At 47.2% G+C, this 27,794-nt stretch overlaps 1 protein-coding gene across 1 annotated transcript in view; it reads left to right on the plus strand.

The window, feature by feature from the left end:
- Positions 1-2,388: 2,388 nt before the first annotated feature.
- FAM207A (family with sequence similarity 207 member A) overlaps positions 2,389-27,794 on the plus strand; it is a 39,370-nt gene continuing 13,964 nt past the window's right edge. The window contains 3 exon segments of the mRNA XM_030952770.1: positions 2,389-2,453; positions 2,455-2,527; positions 3,986-4,094. Coding sequence (XP_030808630.1) covers positions 2,404-2,453; positions 2,455-2,527; positions 3,986-4,094 — 232 coding nt within the window. The 5' untranslated portion in view covers positions 2,389-2,403.

The following is a 27,794-nucleotide window of genomic DNA, read 5'->3' on the forward strand; positions in this document are numbered from 1 at the left end:
CTCTGCTGCAGCTTTGGCCGCCAGTGCTGCAGGTAAAGGGGGTGGGCAACCTTTGGGGATGTGCTTGGGCACAGCTCCCCAGCCTGTTTTGTAAGCATTTTAAGCTGCTAAACATTCCCTTTCCTATTTTAACTGCCTTTATTTTTATTGCTTCATCTTTTTATTTTTACTAGCGTGGATTGTGTTTCCCCCCACCACTAACTGCAGGACTGCTGTGGTTTATACAGGATGTACCTAAGCAGCTGGTGTGGGGAGCTGGGTATCCACCTGAGCACTGTCAGAATGGTTTTTCCCCAAAGTCATGAATTTTAATGATCAGAGTTGTCATTTTGGGCCTAAATGATGCTTACCAGTCTAGAGCAGGGTAAGGGAAGTTTTCCTGTTGTTATTTTCTATTCCCCATGGACATTAAATCTTTCTATCCCTGATGAGCATTAAATCTTGTGGATTCCCCATCTCTGGTAGTGTTCCACATCAGGCTGGACTAGGCTTGGAGCAACCTGATCTAGAGGCAGGGCAGTGGGACAAGACAATCTTTAAAGGTTCCTTTAAACCCAAACCATTATGATTCCGTGTCTTCAACATCTTCTCAAGGGGAAGCAGATGGCCAGACTGACCACTTCCCTCTCGTGACCAGTGACAGGACTTGAGGAAATGACAGGGACCTCTGTCCGGCGAGATTTAGGTTGGATCTTCCAATGTTCTTCTCCCAGAGGGTGGTCAGGCACTGGACAGGCTCCCCAGGGAATGGTCACAGCCCCAAGGCTGCCAGAGCTCCAGGAGAGCTGGACACCACTCTGAGTGACAGGGTGAGATTGGTGGGGTGTCCTGTGCAGGGCCAGGAGTTGGACTCAATGATGCTGATGTGTTCCTTCCAGCTCAGCATATTCCATGGTTCTATGATCTTTCCAAATACCTTCCCAGAGGCCTCTCCCTGCATTTCCTTGGTACCCACAAGGCATGAGTGCACTTACAGCTCTGCACTTCTCTGGCCCAGTACCAGGCCCTGGGAAACACAGCCTGGGGGGGAAATGGGGAGGGCAGAGGATGTGGAAAATGAAAATGCATTAACCAGGGAGCACTTGTCAGGGCTTGTTAAGATCAAACACACTGTGGCTCCAGGCTTGGAGCTTTTCATTCATCTTGGAGCAAGGAGAAGCAGCTTTGCATTTCGCCCCCTCCTGTGTGTGGAAACATGCAGCTGAGGATTGGGTTGCTTTGTTGTGGTGTCCACCTGGGCCGTGAGTGCAGTCTGGCAGGTGTTGGCCCTCCCTAGGGGCTTGCTGGGTATTTTCTACTGTTTTGACTGTAGAAATAATACCTGGCAGGAAGTTTTAGAGTTGTTTTTTGTCCTACTGTGGCAGCCTGGCCGCTGGCTGGTGTAACTGTTACCAAGACACCTCCAAAATCGTTGAGATAAATAAGGCTCACTGTAAAACTGTCTTTTAAGTGTTAGTGAGTAAGGCTTTATTCCTTGCCAAGAGGAGATGTGTGTGGGGCTAAAAACGTTTCACACTGACCCCAGTACAAAACTTTTTTCACTTATTGATACATTACATACATACAGATAAATATATATATATATAAATATGTTATAGATAATATATTATAGAAATTGATGTAAATTACATAATCTTCATTAATTAGTATTCTATCCTGTACTGCTTAGTGGTTTCTTGCCTTTCATACTAATTTGGTCCACATTATTCAGTCCTCTTATCATCTGTTTCTCGGACAAGGACTCTCCAACTTTCCAGGCTTCTGTCTCCTCTGGTACCTTCTGGTCACTAATGTCCTTGAAGGGCCATACATTTAAGATCTCAGAGGTCCAATCTTCAGCTCACTTTGGCTCTGCTTATTGATGCTTGTCAGGGTTAATCAACTAAAGGTTTCAGTGATTTAATGATCGAAGTAACAGTAGGAGCCTGTGAAGAAACTTAAAAAGTGGGTGCTGCTTAGAAGTAATTGACCAACTAAACAAAATGAGTTTAGTTGTATCATTTCCAACGCCACCAAGAGCTCTCAGCTCTCACAAAGGCGTGTAAAACTGTGCTGCTGAGTGTTTGGGTTTAACCCAAGCACGCTGAACACTCTCAGGCTGCTTATGGGAACCACCTGGGCAGGCTGCAATTGACCAGAGGAGGGCAATTGACCAGAGGGCAACTGACTCGAGGGCGATTATCCGCAGGCCGCCCTGCAGAGAGGCTGCCACAGGAGCTGCCACCTTTACGCTCCAGAGTGAACAACCAGGGTTGTGAGGCCGGCCCGGGCAGCCGAGGAGGCGGTTCCGGAGCTCCGCCCGTGCAGGGGAGGAAGCTGAAATTCCCGGGGCGCCGGGCGCCGCGAGGGCGCAGCCGGAAGGTCCCGCCCGGCCCGGCCCGGCCCTTTCCGTCCCGCGCCGCCATGGTGGGCAAAGCCAAGCGCCCGCGGCTGCACCGCGCCGCCCCCGGCCCGCCGGGACCCGCCGCCGCTCCCCGGGCCCGGGCTCGGCCCTGCCGCGGGCGGATGGAGCGCGGCGGCCGGGAAGGTACCGGAGGCGGGGACACGCGGGGCGGCGGCGGGCGGGGGCTAGCGGTGGCCGCCTCGCAGTGACTCCTCCGCCTTCCCCCTGCATTAAGGACCGGTCCTGGCACAACCCCAGCCCCACCGGGGCTGCTGTGGGTCTGTCCTGGCCGCGGGGGTGTCCGTCGGTAGCTCCGTGCCTGCCGCGGTGGTGCGGTGGCTGAGAGGGTGGTGCAGACGGGGTCCCTGTGGGCCGTGGAGGCTCTGTTGAAGCCGTGGTGCTACTGGGCAGTGGAAGCTCTGCTGCTGCTGGGCGGTGGAGGCCCTGTGGAAGCCCTGGTGCTGCCGGGCAGTGGAAGGGAGCCCTGTGGAAGCCCTGGTGCTGCTGGGCTATGGAGGCCTTGTTGAAGCCCTGGTGCTGCCAGGCAGCCGCTGCTCCCCACGCTGCCCTCAGCCTGGCAGCGTGTGGCAGGGCACGGCCGGGAGGTGACAGAGGGAGCCGCGGGCTGCTCCAGCACAGCGCTCCATGGCAGTGCCAGCCTGCAGTGCCGCTGGTCCGGAGCAGCAGCAGCACTATAGTGTCCCCACAGTGACACACGTGTCCCAGCACGGCTGCTCCTGGATGCCTGGGCTGCCTTGCCATGGGGTAACTTTCGTGCAGCAGTGGGGATTGTTATCAACAAGCATTAGGAGAGAAGGGGAACCTTGCAGTGCATGCCTTCCATTTTAGTTTAGCATAGTTTGAGCTGTTTATACTAAATTATTTAGGATATTCTTGTTTTCCCCAGCTGTGTTTTGAATACACGGCTCAGGTGCCGCCCCCTCACAGCAACGACGCAACACCAGTAAATGTTTTTTATGTGCCTGAGCTTTCCTTGTGAGGAGGGAGGGATTGCCTGTGCTGAACACAGCTGGGTTTATACCACTGTGAAGTTATGTGTTGGTGATGGTAGATAGTGTTTTCTAAAGTAATAAATTCTAATCCAAACAGAGTAGCTACTGCAGATCTTAGGGAGGCGTTGCATGCCTAAAGCATGATGCTGAAGAGTTGGTGAGTTGCTACTAGTTACTGGATCTGCCTAATGTCCATTGATTTAGGCTTTAATCCCCTAATCTTCTCATTTGTTGCTTATCTGTATTGTTCAGTACCTGTAATAAATCTGTCTTTTTCCTAAGGATGCTGTTCCCAGCCCTCCTGGAAGTGAATGCACTTGAGTGAGGTGAGGTTGAGTTGAGGCAGGAATATTTTAGGAACAGAACGGTCCAAAATAAGACTTTTTGAAACCTTCTTCTGTGTGGAAGAGCTGGGGGGTAGGCAGGGGGGGAGCAGGAGCCTTTGTGCCCTTGCCTGCTCAAGAGAGACACCTGCTCACTAACACTGTTCTTATCTGGTTGGTGCTAGGTTTGATTTTTAAATTTTTTTAAACAAGTGTTGCTTGGTAGTGTATGTACTGATTCCTGCTTTATGTTTCTTTTGCATAAGGAATGGGACTTCTCATCTTCTGGTGTATTTTCTGGGCTGAAAATTGACCCTGATACCCTAGTAAAGAAGCTTGACTTGGACTCCAGAAGCATCATTTCCTCCAGAACAGGTTTGTTATATTTTGAATGAGTGCTGCTTTAGGTTGTGAGCAAAGATACTGGGCACTGTATTTGTGGTGGCTTTTAGTAGCTGCCCCAGGAAGCTCAGGGAGCTACAATGCAAACATTACTTCCTGTGTTTCTCTGAAAGCTTTTAGGAGAGGTTTGTTTTTGTTTGGGCTTCTGCATGGATGTGCTTAGTGATCCCCAGGTGGGGGACTAGCTTCAGGCAGTCTGTGGGATATCCTGGTGCAGCCAGAGACTGCCAGGGCTGAGAGCACAGCAGAGCCAGGGTTTGAACCTGATCTCTGGGCTTGCTCTGTGGCTGCTTTTGCCTCACCACCAGCTAACAGCTGACTAACCAACAGCAGAGCATGGTTATTTTATTGAGATTAAAGGCTTCCCCTGGAACAGCTGTTTTGATGTGTCAAAGGGCTGCAGTCTTGTTGTAAACCAGCCCACTGCTGTGCTGGGCCTTGAGGGCTGTAGCCTGTGGTTACAACCAAGAGGGGACACCTCTCTCTACAGTTTTTTCCTCACAGTTTTCCTCAGTTTCTAAGTGAGCAGCTGCCGTTGGTAACCCAGTACTTTGTCAGGTTCTCACTGTGTGCCAGCAGTGCTTCACTCACAGCAGCCTGACTGCAGCAGATCTTCTCCTGTCCTTTGCTCTTGTGGGGTCTGTGGCTCGAGGATTCCCAGGCAGGAGAATCTAACTCACAGGGAGTATGGAAAGTGAGAGGGGAGAAAGGGAGGACATGATAGAGCCCTTTGATTTCCAGTCCCACAAGAAGAAAATGCTCTCTTTGACTGCTCACTGTGAGACAGAGCTTTGTATCTGCAAGCAGTTTTCACTTCTAAATGTCTACAAGGTCTCAAAAAAATTCTCTGAAGCCTGAATCCCAGCCCCCCACAAACTGTATATAAATGTTTAAAAAATCCCAGAAGGAACAAACTACCAAACAGAGCCTGGTAGCACAGCAAGCTGTCCTGATGCAGAAAATTCATGTGACTCCCAAATACCTTCTTTGCAAATTAAGTTAATTTATTTTGTTCATGTGGATAAATACTACATTGACTTTGTTTTCCTGTCCAGGGCTATAAACAAATCAATCACACAAGGGGAAGTGGTTGCCTGAGCTACCCTGCCCATCAGTGACATTTGGGCACAGAGTGAGGAAGTGGGGAGGTTGTGTGAGGACACATTTGCCAGCTCTGCACAGAAACCTTGGCAAAACGTATTGTTCTTGAAACACTGGGCTCATTGTTGGTCACTCTCCTGGGAAAAGGACATGTATGCATCTGTGTGTGCACGTTGCCATCTCTTTAATTAAATCAGACAGCATGTTGTTGGGGGCTGGCAGCCTGCAGTCCCAGCCTGTGATTGCAGGCTCCATGTCTGGGTTATAAATAGAGCCGTGCTGCTGGTCCCCGTGCAGTGCTGATGATGCAGATGTGCAGTGCCTGCCTGCCTCTCTCGGGGCTCTGTGCTGCCTTCCTGCTCACAGCCCTGCTGACCCTGCTGCTCAGCTAAAAATAACTGCTCATTTGGGGGCTCCAAACTGCAGTTCAACCAGGCAAAAAGTGATTTGAGTGGTTTTTTTTTTACGTCTTCCCAAGCTGCTGTGCCCTTTCTTGTTGTTGCACTCTGGGGCCATGTAGAGGTTTTTTCGTTATGGAAATCAGATCATTTTTTAATGTTAATTCAGTGAACTGTAACTAGGCTGTGCATACAATGGCAGACACTGTAGAGTTAGAAAAGAGATTCTAGGCAGAAGTGCTTTGTCTCCTGGCATCTCTGGTCAGCTCAGAGCCTGTTCTGCAGTAAGTTCAACTTGACTCTAACTCTCCCTCCACCTCTTCCTCCCTTTCCCCCTCAGCCTAGTGCACAGGGCAGGAGGGTAGGATTCTCCTACACATTGCTATTTTAAGATTTAATAACAAGACAAAAGCATGCTTCCCTCCCACTTGCTTTTCAAGCTCTGAGAAGGTCAAGTTGGCAGACCGTAGGTGGGCTCACTATCTCCTGTGCTTTTCACAGCTACAGAAGATTTTTTTCTGCCAAGGCTGCTGTGTGGCAGTTGGGAAAACAGGTGTTTGTCCTAGGTGTGTGTGTATATCTCACAGTACCCGAGATCTGTTCACATTGTCCAAGATGGCTGGTATCTGTGTTTTGTGTTTAGATCTGGCCTTAAGCTGTGACTGTCTTCCAAATGAAACCAAGTCTGAGGAAGGTATTGGAATTGGGTTAGATTTTAGAGGATGTCAGCATGGAGCTCGACAGTAGTCAAAAAAGCCAGTTGGATGTTGGGAAGTGGGAGGACAAGAGAATGTGGAGAGCATTGTTATGCTCTAAATAAACCCGTCGTGTAGGCAGCTCTTTGATGCTATGTGTACCATCACAGGGGCTAACTAACCAACAGCAGAGCATGGTGACTTTAATGAGATTAAAGGCTTCACCTGGAACAGCTGTTTTGATGTGTCAGAGCCAAAGGGCTGCCGTCTTGTAGGAAACCAGTCCACTGCTGTGCTGGGGCTTGAGGGCTGTAGGTTGTGGTTGCCAGCAAAAGGGGACACCTCTCTGCAGGTTTTTTCTTATAGTTTCCCTCAATTTGTAAGTGAGCAGCTTTTGCTGCTCTTTTGGCTGGGGTGGTTTTGAGGGAACACGATGTTTGAATTGGAAAGTCCAGAGTCTCTAGCAGGGTTATCCCAGTGAACAAGAGTGCTTGTGTGTGCTGGGGCTGAAAGGAGTGAAGCCCTTTTTTGTGGGAGGATAAATTGGTGGTGTTGGTTCTTGTTGGCTGAAGGCCTGGGTTTTCTGGGGATTTTTGAGGACTGTTGGTGCATGTGGTTGAGGCAGGGTGCCCTGTGGAAGGATCTGCTACTCATGGTAGTGGTGTGTGGCTTCCTTTAGGTACAAGGCTGATTCAGTGTGCTTGTGATTAGTGTGAGGTACCAGCACAGGCTGTTCTGGCATCAGTAATCCTTGTGGCAGGAGAAGGAGAGGGTGGAACTGTAATGAAAAATGTCACCAAAATGGAATTCATTGTAGGTGAGCCTTGCGTTATGTGATATAAAAAGCCAGCGGTCTAAAAAGGAAAGTATTTTAATATATGGTAGCTCTAAGCTGTGTCGTGCTGTGAAGCAGACCTGCTGCAACTGCTTTCCCCTGCTCTGCTTTTTGTCTTTAATCATTAGCTCAGCTTACACCAGCTTGCAGATGATTTGCACTCGTGTGTAGGTGACAGGAGCCAGTGCCATCCCTGGGAACGCTGGAGTTCAGTCCGTGAGTTACTCTGTGCTCAGTGATTGCTTCCTGTCAGTGTAGTTTACTTAGCCACTGACGTAATGTAAACCAGAGGCTTTGCCGTAATCTAATCCACGCAGGGACCTCTGTGGCTCGAGTGAGAGGATAAATCTCATTTGGGTGAGCCTCTGTGGCGTGGGAATTAAATGTTTCCTACCAAGTCAGAAATAATGACCTGTCATATCGGGGTTGCTGCTGCTGCTCATTTTTTCTTGTTTTCTTTAGCCTTCCTTCGTCACCGTTTGCTCCTTGAAGTAAGGGCCTATTCAAGCTTGGCTCTGGCTGAGCAGTTGCCTGTGAATGTCTCTTTTTTTGGAGTGGATGATGGAGCAGTTGTGGAATGATTATGAACAACTGGATTGGTAGCTTCCTGCTTTATTTTCAGCTGCTCCTGAAGGGAATGGTGACAGGCTGTGTTGTTGAGAAAACAAAAGTGCAACGACAGCAAGGTCATAACCGTTTGCAAAACCTGGTGCAAAATCATCCTGATTTCTGAGGTTGGATTGAATATAAAGAAAGACTTCTCATTTTACAGTGAGGGTGATGAGGCCCTGGCACAGGATGCCCAGAGAAGCTGTGGCTGCCCCGTCCCTGGAAGTGTTCAGGCCAGGTTGGATGGGGCTTGGAGCAACCTGAGATAATGACAGATGAAAGAGGGGGTTTAAATAGATGCTCTCTGCTGGTTTCTTCCAACCCAGGCCACTCTGTGGGTCTGTGATTGCATAGCAGGGTGTGGAGCATAGAGTGAGGGAGGTCATGAGCCTGAGCAGAGGTTGTGCTCTGAAGACCAGGACTGCCTTGCAGCACTGTCAGGGGCACACAGGGGTGTAGAGGAGGGAAATGACTGAGCATCTGACTAAGAAAGAATTCCCTTCTCCTCCCAAAGAAATGTGGAGATAGGAGATGATAAAATCAGACTAAGCAGGAATTCACTGATAGCAGTGAATTTCTGGGGTCTGCAGGCTATGTGCAGCTTTGCTCTTTGCTGAGATTTTCTGTGAGTTTCTTTTGATACCAAGCCTCTGTTTGCAGAGTCTCTGACAGATCCCTTCTGGTTTGCACCTCAGCTTCTGCTCTGGAGTTCCAGATCTGCTGGGTCTGTCACCTTATCTGCTTCTGCTTGGGCTCTGCACCCACTTGTCCAATTCTGTTCTCCTTTTGTAGCCTCCAAGAGAAGCAGCAAAGCTGTGGTTGGTTGGTCCTGCCTTAGCTTCATGCAGTATGATTTACTGTCCAGTTTTGAGGTTTCTTTTATGGATGTTGTACCAGAATGTTACAGAGTCCCTGTAAGACTTCTCCTCTGACAGCGTTGCTGTTCCTGCAGTGCCTAGACTTGTGGTTACCCCTGAAGTGAATCCACACCAGTGCGGAAAAATTGCAGCCATGACCAGGCCCCCATTATTCTTCTGGAGCTCTTGACAGCATGCCAATCTTTGTGTCATATGGTTTATTCCTGTCTGTTGATTGGATTTCTGCATGTTTATTGCCTTTAAATATTAAAGTTCTCCTCTTTTGTCCTCATCCCTCCTCACCTTTCCTCTGTTTTGATTTTATGTCTTTTTTTTCCTACTCTTCTGGCATACTGGGGTGTTTAACAATTCAAAGATTAAAAAAATAAAAATTAATCCTGTTTGTTGTAATGAATGCATCTGTTCTGAGTATCAGTTCTGCTACTTTTTCTTAACGCATGCTTGGGGACTTTTGAAATCTGCTTGTGTTGGTCATTCACATCTCTGGTGTGGAAAGCTGCTGGATCCTCACAATTCTGCTGCTGCTGCTTTTCTTCAGCTTTTCATTCTGTGCTGGCAGTTGTCAGGCCTGCCTTGTGTTTGTTTTGTGCAGAACGCCTTCCTCAAGCTGTTCCCCACAGTAACACAGCTCAGATGGGATAGGAGGGTGTAAATGGGCTGCTCCTCACACTGGGGATGGCAGGGAGTGCCTGCAGCACCTCCAACGTGTTGCTGAGAGCTCCCTGGGAAATGCCTGAGTGCTGTGCTAGACCCAAGTGATGAGGTGTTCCTCCTCCATCTGTCTTTGTTATTAGCTGCCCAAACTTTGGGCTGTGTGAACCTGGGGAGGGGTGCAATGCAGTCCCTGGTGCTGTCAGTGATGCCCTTGGTGGTGTAGCTCTGAAACCATTTTAATGCCTTTGAAAATACCTGATGGGTGTGTGGGTGCTGCTCTGGAAGGAGCAGCTGTTTGAGTGGTGTTTGAGCTGGGAATTCCTGCTTTAGCTCCCCCCTCCCTCCACCTCATCCCTTCTGCAATGTGCCTGTGTCTTTTGTGTCACCTGCACAGCTCCAGGATTTGTCCCAGGACTGAATGTGCAGATCTCAGTTCAAAGGGGAACCTTCCCTGCACAAGCTGGTGTTGCTTCTGACATTGTTTGTGAACGTGTTTGAAACCTCCAGTAATGAAGTTTGCAAGAAAGGAAAAGTTCCCAGGAAAGAGGAAATGCTGTGTGGGGATTAAACTCTTTACCTCTCCTCCAGGCCCAAGGCTGGCCACCCTGGCATCTTGATAAAGTGACAGATGGCAGTTTACCTTATCTGGGTAAATTGCTTTGGGTAGCAAATTACTGTACATTGCTTCTGCCTTGCTGTTCAGCTGAAATTTATTCGGGTTTTTTTGACTGCATCATTAGGACCTACTTTTATCTTGACAATGCCAGATCACCTTTTAAGGGCAGATTTGGTGTCTGAGAGTTTTGTAACGGGCTGTTAGAAAGCTGCGCTGTGTTTGGGAGGAGCTGAGATAGTGGTTTGTCATCTGGGAAGCCTCTCCAGTGAGGTCAGATGGCCTCATTCTGCAGGACACCTCAAACAGATTCTGTAGCTCCCAACAACTCACCTCAAAGCCAGGAGATTTTTCTGTTCCTTTGGTCCAAAGGATTAAAGTCAGTGGGATCTTACTTCAGCAGTCAGATTGAGCAAATTCTGTATCAGTGGTGAACAGCTGTGGGGTTTGGTTGAAAAGGAGAACAGACCTGCTGTGGAATGGGGATCCTACTGAAAGCTAAAGACATTGGTGCCTTAAATAATAATTTTTAAAAGAAGGTTAAAAATCCATGCTGCTTCATGTTGCTTTAACAATTTGTCTGTGCAGTGTGGTGCTGGCTGTGAGAATAGCTGTGGGAAGCTCCACTTTAATTAAAGTAAATGCAATTAATTGAGAAGCAGTAAATGAGCCTGTGAAGCTTGCACTGTTTTCAGTGCTTTTGCTTCCCTTCTGCAAATAGAGCCTTTCCATGTTGTGAGTGCCTTCTGCCAGATCACAGGAATCAGTTGTGTTAATATTTATGGAACCAATTAACTTTTTTGTTTTCTTTCCCTCCCTCTAGCTGTGGCTAAGTCTCTGTTCTTAAAATTAACATTAAAAAACCGAAAGACTCCAATTAGCTCGTGGTTGAGCACTACACAAATACAAACATTTTCCAGTGAGCCCAAACCTTCCAAAATGTTCTGCAGCCTGCTCCAGGGGAGGAGGCTGTCAGTGGGAAGAGCTTGAAATGAGTCCTAGCAGTTTGAAGGATGTGTCAGATTGCTCTAGTTTCTTATTATGGTTGGTTCCTTGGCTGTGCCTGCTGTGTAATGTTCACCAGTAGCACTGGTGGAAGGTACATGCCTGCCCTGGAGCAGCCTTTCCGTGCTGCTGGATGGATGGAGAGAAGGATATGGCTCAGTGAGGGATTGGAGACTTCTTTGGAGAAGCTCCTGCGGTGCTGCTCTGTGGTTTTACAGAGTTTTCTTCCAGACTTTGTGAAAGTTGGGTGCTCAAACATGAGTTTTTTAGATCAAACTTATCAGTGCCTTATGCCACTGAAGGGCTTGCTGAATTTGAGGCTGGGGTGACCCCTTGCCTTCCTGGCCAGGAGTGCTGGGGCATGGCATTTGCATGTCATGCCTTGTCTTGCTCTGGCTGATCACGATTCCTGGAGCTTTAAAAAGATACTGATCCAGCCTGGTATTCTCCTGTGAAATGAATTTAAAATGGTTGGGCATCCTTACACAAAAATAGATCAGCGCTGGTTAGGAGGGTACTGCAGCTCTGATGTTACAAAAGAGGGTTATGAACTGAAATCCCTGTCTTTGCTGTATTAATGTTAAAGCTTTATCATAATTAAGTTATAAAATTATGAATTCTACAAAGAGAGAGGTGGAATGGCTCTGCACTGGTGCCAAAAGGGCTTCCCAGCACAAGTTCCAATAATGCAAACCTCTCGTGGGGTGGAAGAGGGATGGCTCAACACTGCAGGAATTGAGAAAGCCAATCTGAAGAGGAGTGAGGAAGCACTTGTGGAAGGGGCAAGTTGATAGCTCTGGAAGTCAGAGCCATTTCCCTGTCACCAGCAGTATGGTGTTGTGTCAGACTGTCAAATGTCTCTGAAATACATGTCCTGGGAGTTTAATAAATACTCTGCTTAGAAAATTACTGAAGGGTGGATGGTGTGAGAGGTTTCCCTCTTCTGGGTTGCCCCTTCTGACTTGTCTTGATATGTTTTTGAGGTGCAGGAAGAAGTGAGCTTTCTCCTTACCCCTCTGGGAAATGCCTATGGGAAAAGCTGCCTTTTTTTTTTTAACTTCTATGCTATATAAATCACATTTCTGATTTACTGAGATAAATCTCTGCCCTGCTAATGTGCATCTGTGTTACAGGGAGATCTCAAAAGTTCATGTCTGTCATTCAGACCTAGTGGGATCTACAGTATTTTTCTATTCTGTGCAAGTTATCCTTTATTCTGGTCTTTGTGAGCAATTTATGGACTGAGGTTTTCTTTATGCTTGGGTAAAAATGTATGTGTCAGCTGAAGATCTGTTTATCCCCTTCAGCATTTCAGAGTGACACTGCTGATGCTCATATGTGGCATAACTGGTAATAACATCTAATTTGGGCTTAGATTTTTAGTCAAATGGCTTGTAGAAAGGGGTTTTTGTTGTTTGGTTGTTTGTTTGTTTTTTTTTAATGAAGCTTTTAACACAGTAAGTCTCAATGTACGTTCTCTGAGCTAAATGTGGGAAACATAGCTATGCAAGGATTAAATGCAGTGGGTACTGGAATATTCTGGGTTGTTTGAAATGATAATTTGGACAGATTTAGATTGAACTAGCAGTGCTGCAAATGTTCCATAAGGCAAACCACAGAAAATTCTGGGGAAAATGCTGCTGCAGAAGAACAGGCTATCCAAGCAGTTCTTCAGACAAGAAGGGACTGTGAGCTGGAAGGCAGGTAGTGATAGTGGTAACCAGCTCCAGTGAAATGTGGTATTTCAGAGAGTCCCAGGCAGGAAATTTGAGGGAAATTGGGGCATACAAACTTGTTCCCTGACCCACGTGTGCTGTGTTTTTGATTGCTTGGAGAACACACAGCAAATCAATAGATCTACGTAAAGAATTTTGGCTTCTGTGATCCTGGATGTTTGTGCCTGGCGTGCTGTGCACATACAAATGCTCTGGGCTGATTTCTGTTGCATTTCCTAGCTCCATAGCTTTTTCACTTTGTTTTTCCTTATGTCTATTTTCCTCTCCAAGGTTATTTGTAAATTCAGGTCACTGAGTGTTCTTATGTAACGGGAATGGGCTTCTTTAGCATGGAGAGGACATTCCCAGCTGCAGTGGGTACAGGCTGTGTCTGTGCACGCAGCAGTTATTTCACAATGTGGTTGGAGTTGAAATAACCTGGTGTGCCTGTCAACAGGGAGACATGGGAAGGTTTTTGCACACTGCGGGAATTCTGTTGTCAGAAATCACAATTTTAGAATTGCTTTGTTCAGTGACACTTCTGCATTTTGCTCAGCAGAGCCTCTGGCTATTGCTTTTGGTTCCTGCCAGTAATTTGTGACCGCAGGGCTGGGCTTAGGTGTGCTCCTCTGCAGCTGCAGGTGTGCTTGTTGTTTTAGTGTCTGTACCTGAGTGGGTTTTTATTTATGGAAATAGCATGCAGATGTCTAGATACAGAGTGGAGCTGAGAAGGGGGTGGGTGGGGGGAAGGTGTTTCAGTGTTGGCTTTTCATCATCCAATTCTACTTCAATTGGCAATACATTACATTAATTTTCCCCAAGTCAAGTCTGTTTTGCCTGTCATGGTTATTGCTGAGTGATCTCCCTGTTGTTTACCTCAGCCCTCAAACTTCTCATTTTATTTTTCTCCCTTGTTCTTTTGAGGAGGGAGGGAGCAGCTGGGTGGGCAGCTGGCCAAGGTCAGCACACAGCATCACAGTAGCTCAGTAAAAACTGAGATGAAACTCAGTACCAGGTAGAACTTTCCCCGTGGTGGTTCCTTACTGCATTTTTCAACTGAATGTCTTCTGTGCGTTGTGCAGATGCAGGGACACTCCTGTATAGAACTGAATTCCTTTGCTTTTAATTGAGGCTCACAGGTGTTGAAGCAAGTCATTCTTCCACATGTCTGTGGTACCTGTATACCTGTAACAGGGTCAGGTGTATACCTGTAACAAGGTACACAGGCCTTTGTGTCCTCAAGGTCAGAATTAGGAAGTGCTCCCCTCCCTCTCTTCAGGCAAGGGAAGGGAGCAGAACAGGACACAACCATACACTCCAGTCTGAGTTCAGGGAAGTACAGAACATCTAGGTGGGGTCTATCTCTAGGTGTTTCTTCTGCCTGTCTTTGCTGTGTAGGAGGTGCTGCTCCAGCTGTGCCTGCATTGCTGACAGTTTTGTAGCACAAGAGGACGTACCTGTGGCAGGGCAGAACAGATCTCTTTTGAGAGTGTTCTTTTTCAGATGTTAGATGTGCTCATTAGAGGGCAGCAGAATAACTCTTCCTTTTTCTAGGTCAGGTCTATATTTTTGATTATTTTTCATCTCTGCAGGGCATAGAACAAAATTTTCCAGTTCCTACTTCAGTTTTTCCTGGTGCATTAAGTGTACAAAACAACAATGCTCATATGAAAAACTTAGCCTGTATAAAGAAATATGGAATATTTATAGTAAAAGTTGCTTCTTTGAAGCTTAGGGGGCTTGCAGGCTCATATGAGAGAGAGCTTCTCTAAGATTAAACCACAAATGGTCAGCACAGTATGTGGAAAAACAGCCAAAAGAATATTTCACAGCTAACTTGTTTTTTGCTCAGCTTAATTCTCATTTGACCTATATGTCCATATGCATCTATGGATTTATTTGCTGCACTCCAGCTGCTGCTGCCACCTTTTTCTGCTTGAAGAAAATGTTAAAGAACCAGTCTTGCTTCATCTAAAAGTAATCTTCAGATGAGATCTGATAGTACACCCCCCACCATCCTCTGGAATGTAAATACTATAAAAAATAATTATGGCACTGTCTTTGAAGGCTAAGTGGGGCTGGGATTTGGAGTCCAGCATCACAATACTTAAAATGCATTATTTATTATGTAACATTCATAGAAGGCGGCTGTAGCACTGACTTTGTAGCCAGGGTGTTTCAGGCTTCTGGAAGAGCTGGGTGCCAGTCCTGGCTGGGGGTGAACATCTCTCATGCACCTCTTCCTGGAGATGTTTTGCATGTTGTTGACTTGTGGAAAAGGTGAGCTGGTTCAAGACAGCTGGAATGGCAGGATTCTTTTTTTTTGTTGTTATTTTTTAGGTTTAGCAGCATCAGCCATTGGTTTCCAACAGCTGACTGATTTTGGAAGGTCCTCAGTGGAAGCCAAGCTTCATTAATTAATCTTTGCTCCTTGGCCTGACATGGTGGAGCAGGTGGGAGGGTTGGCAGGGGGAGACACAACACCTTTCTCTCTTACCCACTGTGTGTTGTGTGTTTTGCCATCCTGCAGGCTTCTTCATCTCCCTATCCTCTACCCAGAGGTGCAAAGGGACAGGTCCCTCAGGAATTTGTGAGTGCCTTGTGTTCCTCACATGCATGGGGGCTCTACCAAAGCAACATGTACTTGGCTGCTGACGGTTTTGTAGCACAATTCTGCCCTGATTTATTTTTAGGGTGGCAATATCCAAACCCACAAACTGCTGAGATGGAACAACCTTCTTGATACTGTCAAAATGTTGTTCCTGGCACAGTAGCTTAGATCAGTCCTGCCTCCTGGAGAAGTCCAGATTGTGCTTTGCACTCCTGGTTTGGGATCCACCATGTAGCTGGCATTTCTTCACGTCATGCTGTGACACCTCAGCAAAGTCAGGGCTAATAGGGAGCTTCTCATCAGGGAAGGAAAGCTGAACAAAGCCATAAAAATGTGAACCATGGCTCATAGCTCTTGGCAGCTCTTGGGCCATTAGGTAAAATTAATATCCTGTCAGCGGGGTAACGAGATTAAACTCAGTCTTACACCAAGTGAGAAACATGATGAGTCTGTGGGCGTGTGGGTTTAACTCCCTTGGTCTGTGATCCATATTAGGAAATTAGCAGGCACAGTGCTCATGCCACAGCCTTCTTCATGCAAAGCAACGCTCTTCCTGCCAGCATCTTCTGTGCAATGCAGGAAGATTGCTGCCTTCCCTCATATAATGGAAGTCTATCCTGGGAGCTAATGTGGTATTTTGTTGGGGTTATAGGTGTTCTCAGTAGGTGGTTTTTTTTTGGGTGTGGTGAGCCTAAGTATTGCAGATAACTGCTTGGTAAGGGTGTGTAGCCCTTTTGTTCAGGGAGCACTTTCTTCTCAGGAGGGATGCCAGTCCTTGTTGCCCTGTAAGCGTGGGGACACTGAATGAGAGGTGAGGGCATGGATGGGCAGTCTCAAGGTTTGCTGCTGCAGTCCCAGACCTGAGGAGATCAGGGCAATGCCAAATGTCTGGCAGCTCTGAGAGCTGACAAGGAGTGTCAGAGAAGCACCTACTCATGGTAGTTTGTTCCTTTGCCATCCCCTGCTATTTCTTTTAACATCATGGGTGTTCTCTCCACAGCTCTGTGCTGGCAGCTGCTGATCTCCTCTCTGCGTGGGGCGGATGGGGCTGGACCCGTTGATGCTAGTGCAGACAGTGTAAATGAGACTTTATTGTCTGCCTGTGCTGCTAGCAGGCAAGAGCATCAAGTACAAAGTGGCAGAGCCCTGTCACTTTTTAAAAATTTGGCTTGCTTTAAAATAGTTTCTACCAGGAAAATGGCAGTCCAAGATGGGTAACCATTGCTGACCTGCAGGGCTGAAATAAAGTAACATTGAGGATGTGATGGGCTGGAGGGAAAAAACCCAACAAAACAGCTTCTACCTCTTATAGAGGGGCCCACACCTTGATTTTCCTTTTTTAAAAGATTTCTTCTGCATTTAAGTGAGCCAAATGGGTATATTGGAGTAGAGAGGCTTGCTGTAAGACCTTTTTTGAAAAACAAGTCTTGTGTGAGAATCGTTGTGGGCCAGACAAAGAGCTCCCTGACAGGGGGAAGCCTCTCCTCCATGTCAGGAGGTGAAGAAGAGTTCTGTGGGAGGTCTGCAGTGAGGTGAGGGTCCCAGGGGTCTCTTGGTGGTGGGATGGTGCCCTGTGTCCCTGGAGCCAGAGGAGGAGCGGGAGCAGGGTGTGGATGTAGGTCTGTCCGGGGGGGAGGATGCTGTGTGAGTGTCTGTCTTGTGTAAGATGACAGAGCTGGTGATCCTGTTGGTGCCTCTGGGCTTTTGGGAGCTCTGAATTGTCAGCTGAAGCGGAAGAGCAGTTGAGACAGCACAAAAGCAGCAGCCACCAGAAGTGGCAGCGGCAGCCAGAAAAGATGTGAAGCAGTGTTTGGACCAGTTCCACTCACAGGGCAGTCTGTGCTCCTAGGAAGAAGGAAGGAACCTGACATGCTTGGGCACCACCTGGAATGAGTGTTTTCGTGGGCTAGGCTTGTTCAACTGTTTAATCAACATCACCACCATGGAAAAAAACCCCATCAAAACTGGTAGTTCACTGTGTCATGTTTGAATGCTAAAGCTAGTAAGACCTTTCCAAGGTTAAAGTGCCATTATGGTCACACAGAGGCTTCATGCAGGCATAGGATCACCTTAATCTGTCCTTTAGGGGCTCTTGCTTGGCAGCTTCAGTTGTTCCACCTTGTGGTGGAACAGTTCCTTATCAATGGTACGCAGTTGTACGGTGCTGTGGTAGAAAAGCCATCTTGTTTCTAGTCTAGACATAAACCCTCTGAGCAGGGAAGGCTGTGTGCTCCTGTGGGGCAGGAGGGAGTGCCTGGCTTCAGCAGATGCTGAGCTGCAATAGATGCTGGGAGTGGGCTCGAGTTCCATCTCCACCCCAATCACAGACCAGAAGAGCAAGGATTTTATGCCTTGTACATCTCCAGGTGGTTATTTTTCCAGCTCTGTTCTTCAAATATTTCCCAGTTTTGAAATCTGCTGTATGTGCCCCTAAAAGGGGAAGAATGGGAAGTGTTCTGCATTGCCAGTCCTGTGTGTCAGGTGTTGCCCAGGTGAGCTGGGAGCTGCAGATCAAACATATGCCTGGCACAAGCTATTTGGGAAGTTTTCCTGGGTATTCTCACCCTCCTTACTTTATGTTAGTGTTTCAGTCCTCTGTGTGTGCAGTAGTTTATAAAGCCACTTATGATGCAAGTGGTGTTTGAACTGACTGATCAGAATGTGACTGGATCGAGCTAATAAGTTTTAAATGATGTAAATAATGAAAGTCTGCTGGTGTTATACTGGTTGAGTTGTGGCACTCTGTTCTGTGTCTAAATCTAAAATTACTTTGTATATATTGCCTAAACAGACTATTAGGTAAAGAAAATGAGTATGATTTTATTAAATATGTGTCTGCTCAGTGGTAGAAGATGTGGCAGGACTTAGTGTTTTCTCCGTGCTCCCAAACTGCAGGTGTGTGGCTTTCCTGGAGTGTAGGAGCTCTGACAGCTGCAGATGGGGGGATTAACTCCTTGACGTATGCTTGTGCAATAGATAGGGCAGCATGGGGAGGGGACCACACCACGCTAATCTGCCACACAGACTTAACAATCAAGGGCAAGCTCTGACATGTGATTACTTTTTTCATTTCACTGTCAATGCATGGAGTGTTGTGAGTGGGGAAACTAACTCACGCCACAGGGAGCCTGAGACCAGGCATGTTAGAGAATCCAAGGAGGAGTGCCAGGAGAGGAGAATTAATCAACAGTTAAAATAACACAGTGGAAATTTTGCCATGGTCCTAAAGCTCTGAGTAAGGTTCAGAGTAATTACTGCATAAAAAGAATTGATTGGAGCAGTCAGGAAGTGTCTCTAGAAACTCTCCTGCTTTTCTTTCTGCTGTGTGTAGGCATTGCCCAGGTCCTTGTGACTGTGAACGTGATGCCAGGCTCACTGAGCTTCCTTAGCACAGGGGCAGGAAAAGCCCATGTGCCCCACCTCAAAGGAGGTATAGGAGCTCACAGCAGTGTCTGCAGCCAGTGCTGTCCTTCCTGAGCTTTCACATTTATCTGCAGATCAGGTTTTTGGCATTGATGCCAAAAGTGTGAAATATGAGCAATGACTCAATTGATCAGAGCTCTCTTGCTTGGAAGAGAGCTCTGATCAATTGAGAAAAGAGGAGCTGATGAAGTTTAATCAAATAGGTTTGCCCCAGACACTAAACTTGTTCCCAGTGTCTTCCAGTGAGATAAAGGGGGAAAAAACAAACTGGAAGATGCTGGGTTCAGGGTGGGCAAAGATCCTTCAGTAAAATGGCAGTTAAGTTGCAGGGCCCCTTGCACATAGTTGTTCTGAATTTCTGGTACCCACATGGATTGGAAGCAGATCCTCCAAAATAAAAATTCATTGGAGGTGCTGCATGCAGGCACTCTCTACTTGGGCATTACACCCAGCTGTGGTCAGGCCTGGTGTGTTCTCAGCTCAGTGGTGCTGTTTGCTGGAGCAGGCTCCAGTTCAAGCCCTCAAAGTGCCTTTGTGAGGTGTTGGTGTGCAGCCTCTGCCTGTGGCTGGCCACACAAGGTGCAAGGCCAGGGGGGCTGCCCATGGGTGCTCCAGTGGGTGTTCCCTCCAGCCCAGTTTCAGTGGCTGTTTTTTGTCTCCTGAGCTACAACTGGAGATGGGGTAGAGGGGCTGCCAATGGTACAGCTGAGCAGTGCCAAAGTGGAATTTTTTGTTCCTGCCCTGATCCCAGTGCTAAATAAATTCATGCAGTCACCCTGCCCCTTGACTATTTTAGCATAAAGTTATCATTACAGTATTTCTGTTGAAATTTAAAAACTGGAATGAAAGTGTTAAGAATTTGACCTTGTAGATGCTTTTAATACAATTCTGTGGCAGACCTGCTGGAGCTGAGAACAGCTGATTAAAATACTTACAGGGTACAAGTGAAGCTTTGGGCTTTTTTGCCTATTCTGCCTGTAACGTTTTTGCAACTGCCAGAAAATTGGTATGTCTTCCCAGTCTGTTCTGAAGTCATTAGTCTGTACTGACTTTCTTCTTTCCTGTGCTTCCTGCTGTCCTTCAGATCCATCATGGAATTAATTGTTGGGGAAAAAAGAACAGGGAAAGAAATTTGTCCACTGCGCATGGCAGGAATTGGCTGGCAATGCTATCTCAGATTAAGTACAGAATTCTAACATGCTTTTTATTTCTGTGAGCTACCAGGCATCTGCTCTGTGTTTCTTGCTTCAAAATAAGATATGCAGGTTTTGTCTGGAAAATAAGGCCTATGGCCAAGACTGGAAATGTTGGCTACTTAGCCCTGGGGAGAAGAGATTACAGTTCAACAAGCAAACAAGGGCAAGAATACAGTAAGCAATAGAAATGCTGACTCTGCTGCCTTCAGGAAGGGGTAACTTGAGCCCAAGTGGTTGGGATGCCACTGTTTGGAGGCCAGGAAAGAGCTACTGTTTGGAAAGCAGAGGCAGGGATCTATTAGAAAGGTCAGGGACTGATTGGATTAACTAGGGCAGCACTGAAAGCTCATCAAAAAGAAAGTAAGGTGGGGCAAGGCTTTTTTAAACTTCTCATTGTTCTTGCCCAGGGTCAAGCCCTGGGAACTCCTTAGAAGAAGCTGGAACTTTCTCTCTACCCCTTTGTCCCAGCAAAGGATGTGCCTGTGCTCCTGGCTCGGGTCTCACTGGAGCCTGTTCTCTGCACACTGCAGAGTTCCCCCAAGCCTTCCTTCTCACCTCATGCCCATTCATAAAACAGACCAGAGCATTTGAGTCCTCTGCTGGATTTCTCTTCTAAGTCTGTTTTCTTCTGTTTGTTTGCTTACGCTACAGTTCAAGCTGTGCCTGTTTATTCCTTGTAAAATTCCCCTGTGCACATCTGAAGGGAAGTTTCTGTCATGTTTGCATCTTTAATACAGAGGCACATATTCCTCTCTGGTTATGTGCTCTGGGCCACACAGGGCAGAGGAGTGACTGAAGGAGTAGCCCCGGTTTTATGTGTATCCTGTGCTCTGTCATGTGCCTGAGACCAGTCAGGAATCTGCTGTTTGCAAGCACAAAACATATAACTTATAGGGCCCTGGCAATCAGGATACAGAGATGTGTGTCTCCAAATCTTATGCATATCTGCTGTATTTTTTATCTTTCCTGAGGTCCCTGTTGGGGAGAGTCTAGTGTCCAGACATCTCTGCATGATTTTTTCATGTCAGCATCTCTGCAGGAGCCAGTTCAGGCACTTTATTGTTATATGTGTCTGAAAGCTGCTGCATCCTTGGTGGGCTTGCACAGCCTCTTACCACCAGCTTCCTGATAGCCTTGAGCTGATAGTTTTTTGTTGTGTAGTCTTGGGGGCTAATCTTTTACCAAGCTCTCCCTTCTGGGTTTTGAGGCAGAGGTGTTGACTTCCCAGTACCCCTAAAGAGTGAGCAGGAAAGCAAGAGACGACTGTAGGCTTGGTGGAAAGCTCATTCCTGAAACAGTTATGAGACCTTGGGAGGAGAGGGGAGGCACAGCAGGCTAAACTATACAGCTTTAACTCTATCTGTGGGGGAGAAGAGAAGGAAAAGATGCTGTAGCAGTGTTCATTGTAACTGTTTAACAGACATATGTGGGAGACACAGAATTCGCTCCCAGAGCTTTTTATTCAGTGTGTGCATCCAGGTTTCTCTTCTCTGTAGGAGTCCTCTGCCAGCTGCTCCCCTCCTTTACCTTCTGTCTAACAACAAGGGCTCTTCTGGAGTCCTGTGTCTGACTGTGGCTGGGAAATCAAAAAAGTCAAAGTTGTGGTGTTGTGCCAAGTCCTGCCTCTGGTCATCTCCTTTCTCCCATGCCACATGCTGCCTTTTTCCCTTTGGAGTTGTGGCCTCTGCGTTTTGGCTGGCTGTTCTTCTAATTAGGTCCTTGGGAAGAGGCAGAAGCCAGCTAAGAAATCTCTAGCTAAAAGTACTAAAGGAGAAGGTGAAATAGGGGAGGAAGGAAGATTTTTCAGGCTGTTGATGAGCTGGTGTTAGAGCAGATCAAAATCTGCTGCTTGATGTTGACCCCTGAGCTGTTTCTGAAGCTGCTTCTGTTTTTTCCTTCCAGGCTGCAATCAGAGTCAGAATTGGTGCTGGAATGTTTGATCAGGGACTTTGTTTCTTCTTTCTAATGGTCAGACATGTATTTCTGTATGGTTCCTGTGTGTGGGAGAGCTGTGCTTGCAAGGTGAGGGTTGGGGTGGGTCAACCAATGATTTTCACATTTCTCATGGCTTGGTTGGGGCTGTCCCTGCTGAATCTCTTACTGTGACAAGATCATCCCTACCCACCCAGAAGGCTTGGCACAGGAGCTGGTGTGCTGTGTCAGAACAAAAAGAGGATCCAGACTGGGCACTCCCATCTTTTGACAGCAGCCACCAAGGAAAACGTTGGGAGTATAAAGCAGCACTTTGCTCAAAATGCTTAGCTGGGTACTTAAAGCATCCAGTGCCTAATAGCTGTTACAAAAAACAAACTAGGGAACTGCACAGGAAGAAAGCTGTAGGTACCACCAGTGCCAAACCCATTGAGTGCCCCTGCTCCTCCAGCTATGAGAGGTTCTGCAGACATTCCCTCTGTCCTTGCTTGTGAACCTGTCCTGAGGACTTGGGAGTGCTTGTGTGCTCATTCATGTCAGGCTGGAATAGGGGCATCAGCTGCCCTAGAGATATGTTGCTACTGATGAATTTTAACTTCTGTCTGAAATAGATTGTGGGTACTTTAGACCTTGGGACTGAAGTCTGAAAGATCAGTCCAGCTGTCTCCCAGAGCTCCCTGTGCTCCTGACCACATTTCCCTTGGTTTGACTCAGCACATTAAAGAAGCAGGAAGCTGACCTGGTGCAGGGGAGTTGGGTTTGTGTGCAGGACCTGGAGGAAGTAGGGTGGAAGGTCCAACAACAAATGCTTGGATAAGCTAAGCCAAGCTAAGCTCTCATTTACCAGCACCCTGAGCTACTGTGCAGTCTGCTTGCTGCTGTCTCTGTGCCAAGTTTCCAAATGTCATGTGTTGATACTGCCCATGGTATTGATACTGCTTCACATTCCATGTCGATCTTTCCAGGGGAAACAGCCCTGCCTCTGTGTCATTAACATGGAAGTCAATTAGAGTTGATTTTTTTTTTTTTACTTTAGTTCCATTAGAGCCAAGCAATCCAATATTGCATTCAGTATTCCCTGGAGCAAGTCAGCACTTTGCAGACCCCTTTCCTGCTCCCCAAAGCACCCCCAGGCATCCTGGCAGCATCACTGCAGGAGCTGAGAGTGTGTCTGCAATCCCTTTAGCAGTAGGTGGGGCATTGGCTTACAGAGACCTTGGAGTGGTGTTCTGGAGATGTTGCCTGTACAGGCATGTGGTGGAAGAGGCTGCCAGTTTGCCAGGAAAACAGATTTACTGAACAGAGAATTTAGTAAATGAAATCGGGGCTCCTTCCTCCTCACCCAGCCATGGGCGAGGCCTGCCTACCTTAGGTGTGGCTGAATACACTCAGGCTTTTTGACTGCTGACATGTTTTTTTGGAATAGGGGTTTTGGTGAAATCCCAGCTTGATTGTAGATGCTGAATCACTATTTCTGATTAATGGAACTTTTTTTTGAGGAGGTGGGGGGGAAGCAGAGGTGTGACATTTCAGCCTCCATGTCCTTGAGCTGTGCATCTCTCTGAACTGTGGTGGCAGGGTGGTCCTTCCTACTGATGGAGTACCCTCTCTGCTGAAAAGGCAGCTTGAGATAGCTACTTGCCACTGTTAGAAGGGTGCATTCAGGGCCATCCAGAAAATCCCTTTCCTCAGGTCTGGATTGCAATACACCCTTTAGATGCTAATTTAGCAAATCTTCCAAGAAGAAGAAACTGTTAGCTGGGAAGAATACTTGTGTGGCTCTTCAAAGGATTTCTCATGGTTTTGCCCATGTGCTTTCATTGTATCCTTGTATTTCTGGATACTTGTGAAGAAGGGAGGGCTTCAGGAATAAATTTTAGACTTTTTAGTCTTTTCGTACTTTGGGCAAGTGCAAGTCCATATTTCTGTTGGAAGAGTTGTTGCCATGAGAGATGGAGGGGTGCAGAGATCGGGCTTGGGTGTTAGTTTTGGGTCAGCTGACCTGTTTCAAAAGCGATAGGTTCGGATTTTTCTGGAAAGCACTGATTGGCATACGCACAATTGGTTCTCAAATGGAAGTTGCTGGAGTGAAGTACTTGATGCCCTTCTAGCAATCTAGACACTGATGAAGTAATGGTAGGGGGAATTCTCTCCTCTCCCACCTCTTCTCTGCCTTCTGCTGTGCCCCTGAATGCTTGTTCCTTCTCAGCTGATGGAAGGAGAGCATCTGTCCAATCTGTGCCTTAAGTGCCCTGTGCAGAAGAGAGGGCCTAGTGTGTAGGTGCTTCAGGTCACCAGGCTAGGAGCAGAAATGATCCTCTTGCCAGCTCTTCTCCCTGTTTGCCCAGATGGGCTTTGGTTTTGCTGTGGCAGCCCCACTTCTTTGCTTTTGCTGTGACCTTTCTACTGGAAGACAAACCTCACTGAACATTTAATGGTGTCCTGTGGGTGTCCACCTTCCTGTAATATCCTTGTTTCTGCCCCTTCCCTTGCTGTTCCCACTTCTCTCTTTTTTCTCTCTGCAAGAGCTTCATCCTTATGTTCCTGTCATTTGAAACTATGATTTCAGCCAGTTTTGACAGTCTTCTCTTGACCTTTGTGGTTCAATTCTTCCTCCTTCGCTGTGGAGACATTTTTGATGTGATCTTTCCTCTCTGTGCTGCTGAAGCTCCTGTATGTAACTCCCACTTATTGCTGATCCTGTGATGGTTTTGTTTTTACCCTGGAGTTACATATCTGCAGAGTCTACTCAATGCAGTTTCTGGCTGGCATTGTTGCCTGGAAATATAATTGAGTATTGATCACTGGGCATTCAGCGCTCAAGTGAGTTAATATATTAATTATGTGTAAGAGGATGTCATTCTAGTAATGTTTGTTACCTACTGGCTGGCATAGTGTTTGTGTGTGTGTTGAGAGGAAGGGTGTAGATGGACCTTGGAGTGGTGTTTGCTTTTTCTTTTGCCTTTTAATGGTTGGGAGTGCCTTGACCAGTGGTGCTCTGGGCATTGCTGTTTTGCTGGTGCTGTTGTTTCTTGCCTGTTCCTATTCGTTGTTCTCTGCTGATCATAAATTTTCAGAAGCCTTACACTACCTCAGTGGTCACTTCTCAGGGCAGCCAGGCTGGAGTAATCCCAATTAACATCTTGCTTCAAGGGGCTTCCTTGCTCAGACTATCTGCCAGTGGTTGACTTGATTGAGGAGCTGAGTAGCTGCTGGCTGGAAGATATGTCTGTCTGCCAAGCCTCCACATCACAGAGAGTGCAAAAAAATCCACCTTGTCCTCCTTGCTCCCTTCTTCACTGCTCTGGCTCCCACCCCACCCTTAGCCCTACAGAGGGCATCCATTGTGGATACGTGGCTTAATATGGAAAAAAATGTTTCTCTGCTGCAAAGTCTTGCTACCAGTTCACATTGGATTCTGTCCATTAAAATTCTTTGAAAACCTCTGGCCAAAGGCAGCTTTTAATAGGAGCTGTGTGATTAACCTGAAACAGTCCCTGCCAGCTTTCCCTGTGCCACAACTGGTGTAAAACCTCACAAAGCCTGACCTCAGTGTGTGTGGGGGGAGATTATTCACATGTCCAGAGAAGGGCAGTGGAGCTGGGGAAAGGTCTGGAGCAAAAGCCTGATGAGGAGGAGCTGGGAAAGGGGCTCAGCCTGGAGAAAAGGAGGCTCAGGGAGGACCTTCTCACTCTACAGCTCCCTGACAGGAGGGTGCAGCCTGGTGGGGCTTGAGCTCTGCTCCCAGGGAGCAAGGGACCCAAAGAAATGGCCTAACATTGCACTGAGGGGGTTTAGATTGGATACTGGGGAAAAGTTCTTCACTGAAAGGATGATCGGGCCTTGGAAGGTGCTGCCCAGGGCAGTGGTAGACTCACATCCCTGGAAGTGTTCAGAAGGTGTCTCTGGTGCTTAGGGACATGGCCCAAAGGTGGAGCCTGCGCTGGTTGTTTAGTGGTTGGATTTGATGATTTTAGAGGTCTTTTCCTGCTATCCAAGCTAAACTTCCCCTGACTCAGCTCCCTGCCCTTTTCTCGAGTCCTGTCACTGGTCACAAGAGTGAAGAGGTCAGTGTCTGCCCCTCTGCTTGCCCTCAGGAGCCGTTGAAAACCACAGTGAAGTCACCCCTCAGTCTTGCCAGCCTGAACAAAGTGGCTTGAGCCCCTCCTCATAAGGCTTCCCCTCCAGACCCTTTCCCATTGTTGTGATCCCTCTTTGGAAGCTCTCTATCAGCTTGATGTCTTTTTTTGGGATTGTGGTGCCCAAAACTGCACACAGGACTCGAGATGAGGCCACACCAGCGCCAAGCAGAGCGGGACAATCCCTTCCTTTGAGCAGCTGGCAGTGCTGCATTATTTTATTTGTTGTATTAGTTTCTCTTCTTTCCCCAGCACTTGCCATCACGTAAAGTGTGCACTGCCTTTGCTTAGCAGGATGGAAGGGCTGAGCCCTGGGGTTCCTGCTGCCTCTCTTTTCCATCTCCATCTGAGGAAAGGTCCAGCTGTAGCTCTGGCTACTGGCTGCATCCCTGCCTTGTCAGATGATGAAGGGAGTGGTTCCTGCAGGCACTTGTTTCGCCAAGTTGCACAGTGAACACGGTCTGGTTGCCTGTCCTTCCTTATTTCAGTTAAAGGAATGATTCCAGATGATGCAATCTGTCTGAATCCCTCCATGGCCTGTTTTTCACAGGAAGGTGGCTTTGAATGCTAAACCTGGCTCCAAGAAATGAGGAAAACTGGGTACTTCTACAAACAAACTAATGAATCCATGGAATGTATTTTTGTGTAGGAGTGGGGGGAAGGTGGGGCTTTGCACTAACAGATCCTGGTGTTTGCTGTAATCCCTGAGAAACAGAAACAACTCCACAACTCGTTCTGGGTGATGTCTCATACCTCCTCCTGTGTGCAGCTGGTCTGCTGCCAGTGCTGCAGTGGCAGCTGACAGTGACATATGTGTCTGTCTGCCTTGGCAGTCTGTCCCTCTATGCTTTTGTCCCTCTGTCCTCTGAGCATCTTTAAATCCATATTTTCTTTCCCTCTCTTCCCTATTTTTGTCTGCTCTTTTACCTTTCCCCAGCACCCCATCAGGCCACTGCTTTGGCTTTGAGGGGAAATGCAGCATAAAATCCTGCCTGAGGCAGGCATGGCTGCAGCTGGATGATCTTTAAGGGCCCTTCCAACCCAAATCATTCTGTGATTCTGTGATAAAATGCAGTGTCTCCACTGAATCCATCCACTGGGAATGTAATAACAAGTACAGCTGAGCAGAGCTGCCTCCCTTAAGGTGCTGCAAGAGCATATACTGAAGGCTTAGGTAAAAGAAACACCAGGTGCCAAAAACAGTATGAGAGGGGTTATAGGAACCAGTGGCTGGAAAACTTCCCTAGGGAATGCCAGTTTAATTGTCTGCTAGCTAATATGCAGTTAAAAGACAAGGAGATGAAGGCAAACTGTTCTTGCTTTTTGGATAAATAAGCAGTACCAGATAAAATCCAGTAGTGTAACTATTTCAGATCTAGATCTTTCACTGTGTAACACTGCCGAGGTACTGAACTACTGATTTTTAAAGCTTCTCAAAGGACAGGATAGTCAAAGGTAATCTTATTAGCAGGAAAGGAAAAGATATTTTGGGGAAAATCTCTTTCAAATGCAGGCCTGCAAGGCATTGTCAAAAAGCATAGTAATGTTTCAGTATTCTGCCTCCCTCAGTAAGCCCCAAGGAGAGAATTTACCCATTGGTAAACATGAATTACTCCTGGTCTCAGAATAAATCTCATTCCAGAGATTGGTTGCTGTTCAAGCTTTTATAGAAATGCTGTTCTGTTTTTCTCACTGCCCTTTATTGAAACTGCAGCATCCACACAAATAGCTAAGGTGCCTGTGTCTCTGTTGCTAAAATACACATTTTTATCCTCTCTGAAAGGACTCTTGCCAGCTGTCCAGATTGTGCTGCAGACTCACTGGAGTCTACTTTGGTGGTCCACTTTGATCAGATAAAGCAGGTTGTTT

The sequence above is a fragment of the Camarhynchus parvulus genome, chromosome 7, assembly GCF_901933205.1.
Source record: "Camarhynchus parvulus chromosome 7, STF_HiC, whole genome shotgun sequence".
In the NCBI taxonomy this organism is placed as follows: Eukaryota; Metazoa; Chordata; class Aves; order Passeriformes; family Thraupidae; genus Camarhynchus; species Camarhynchus parvulus.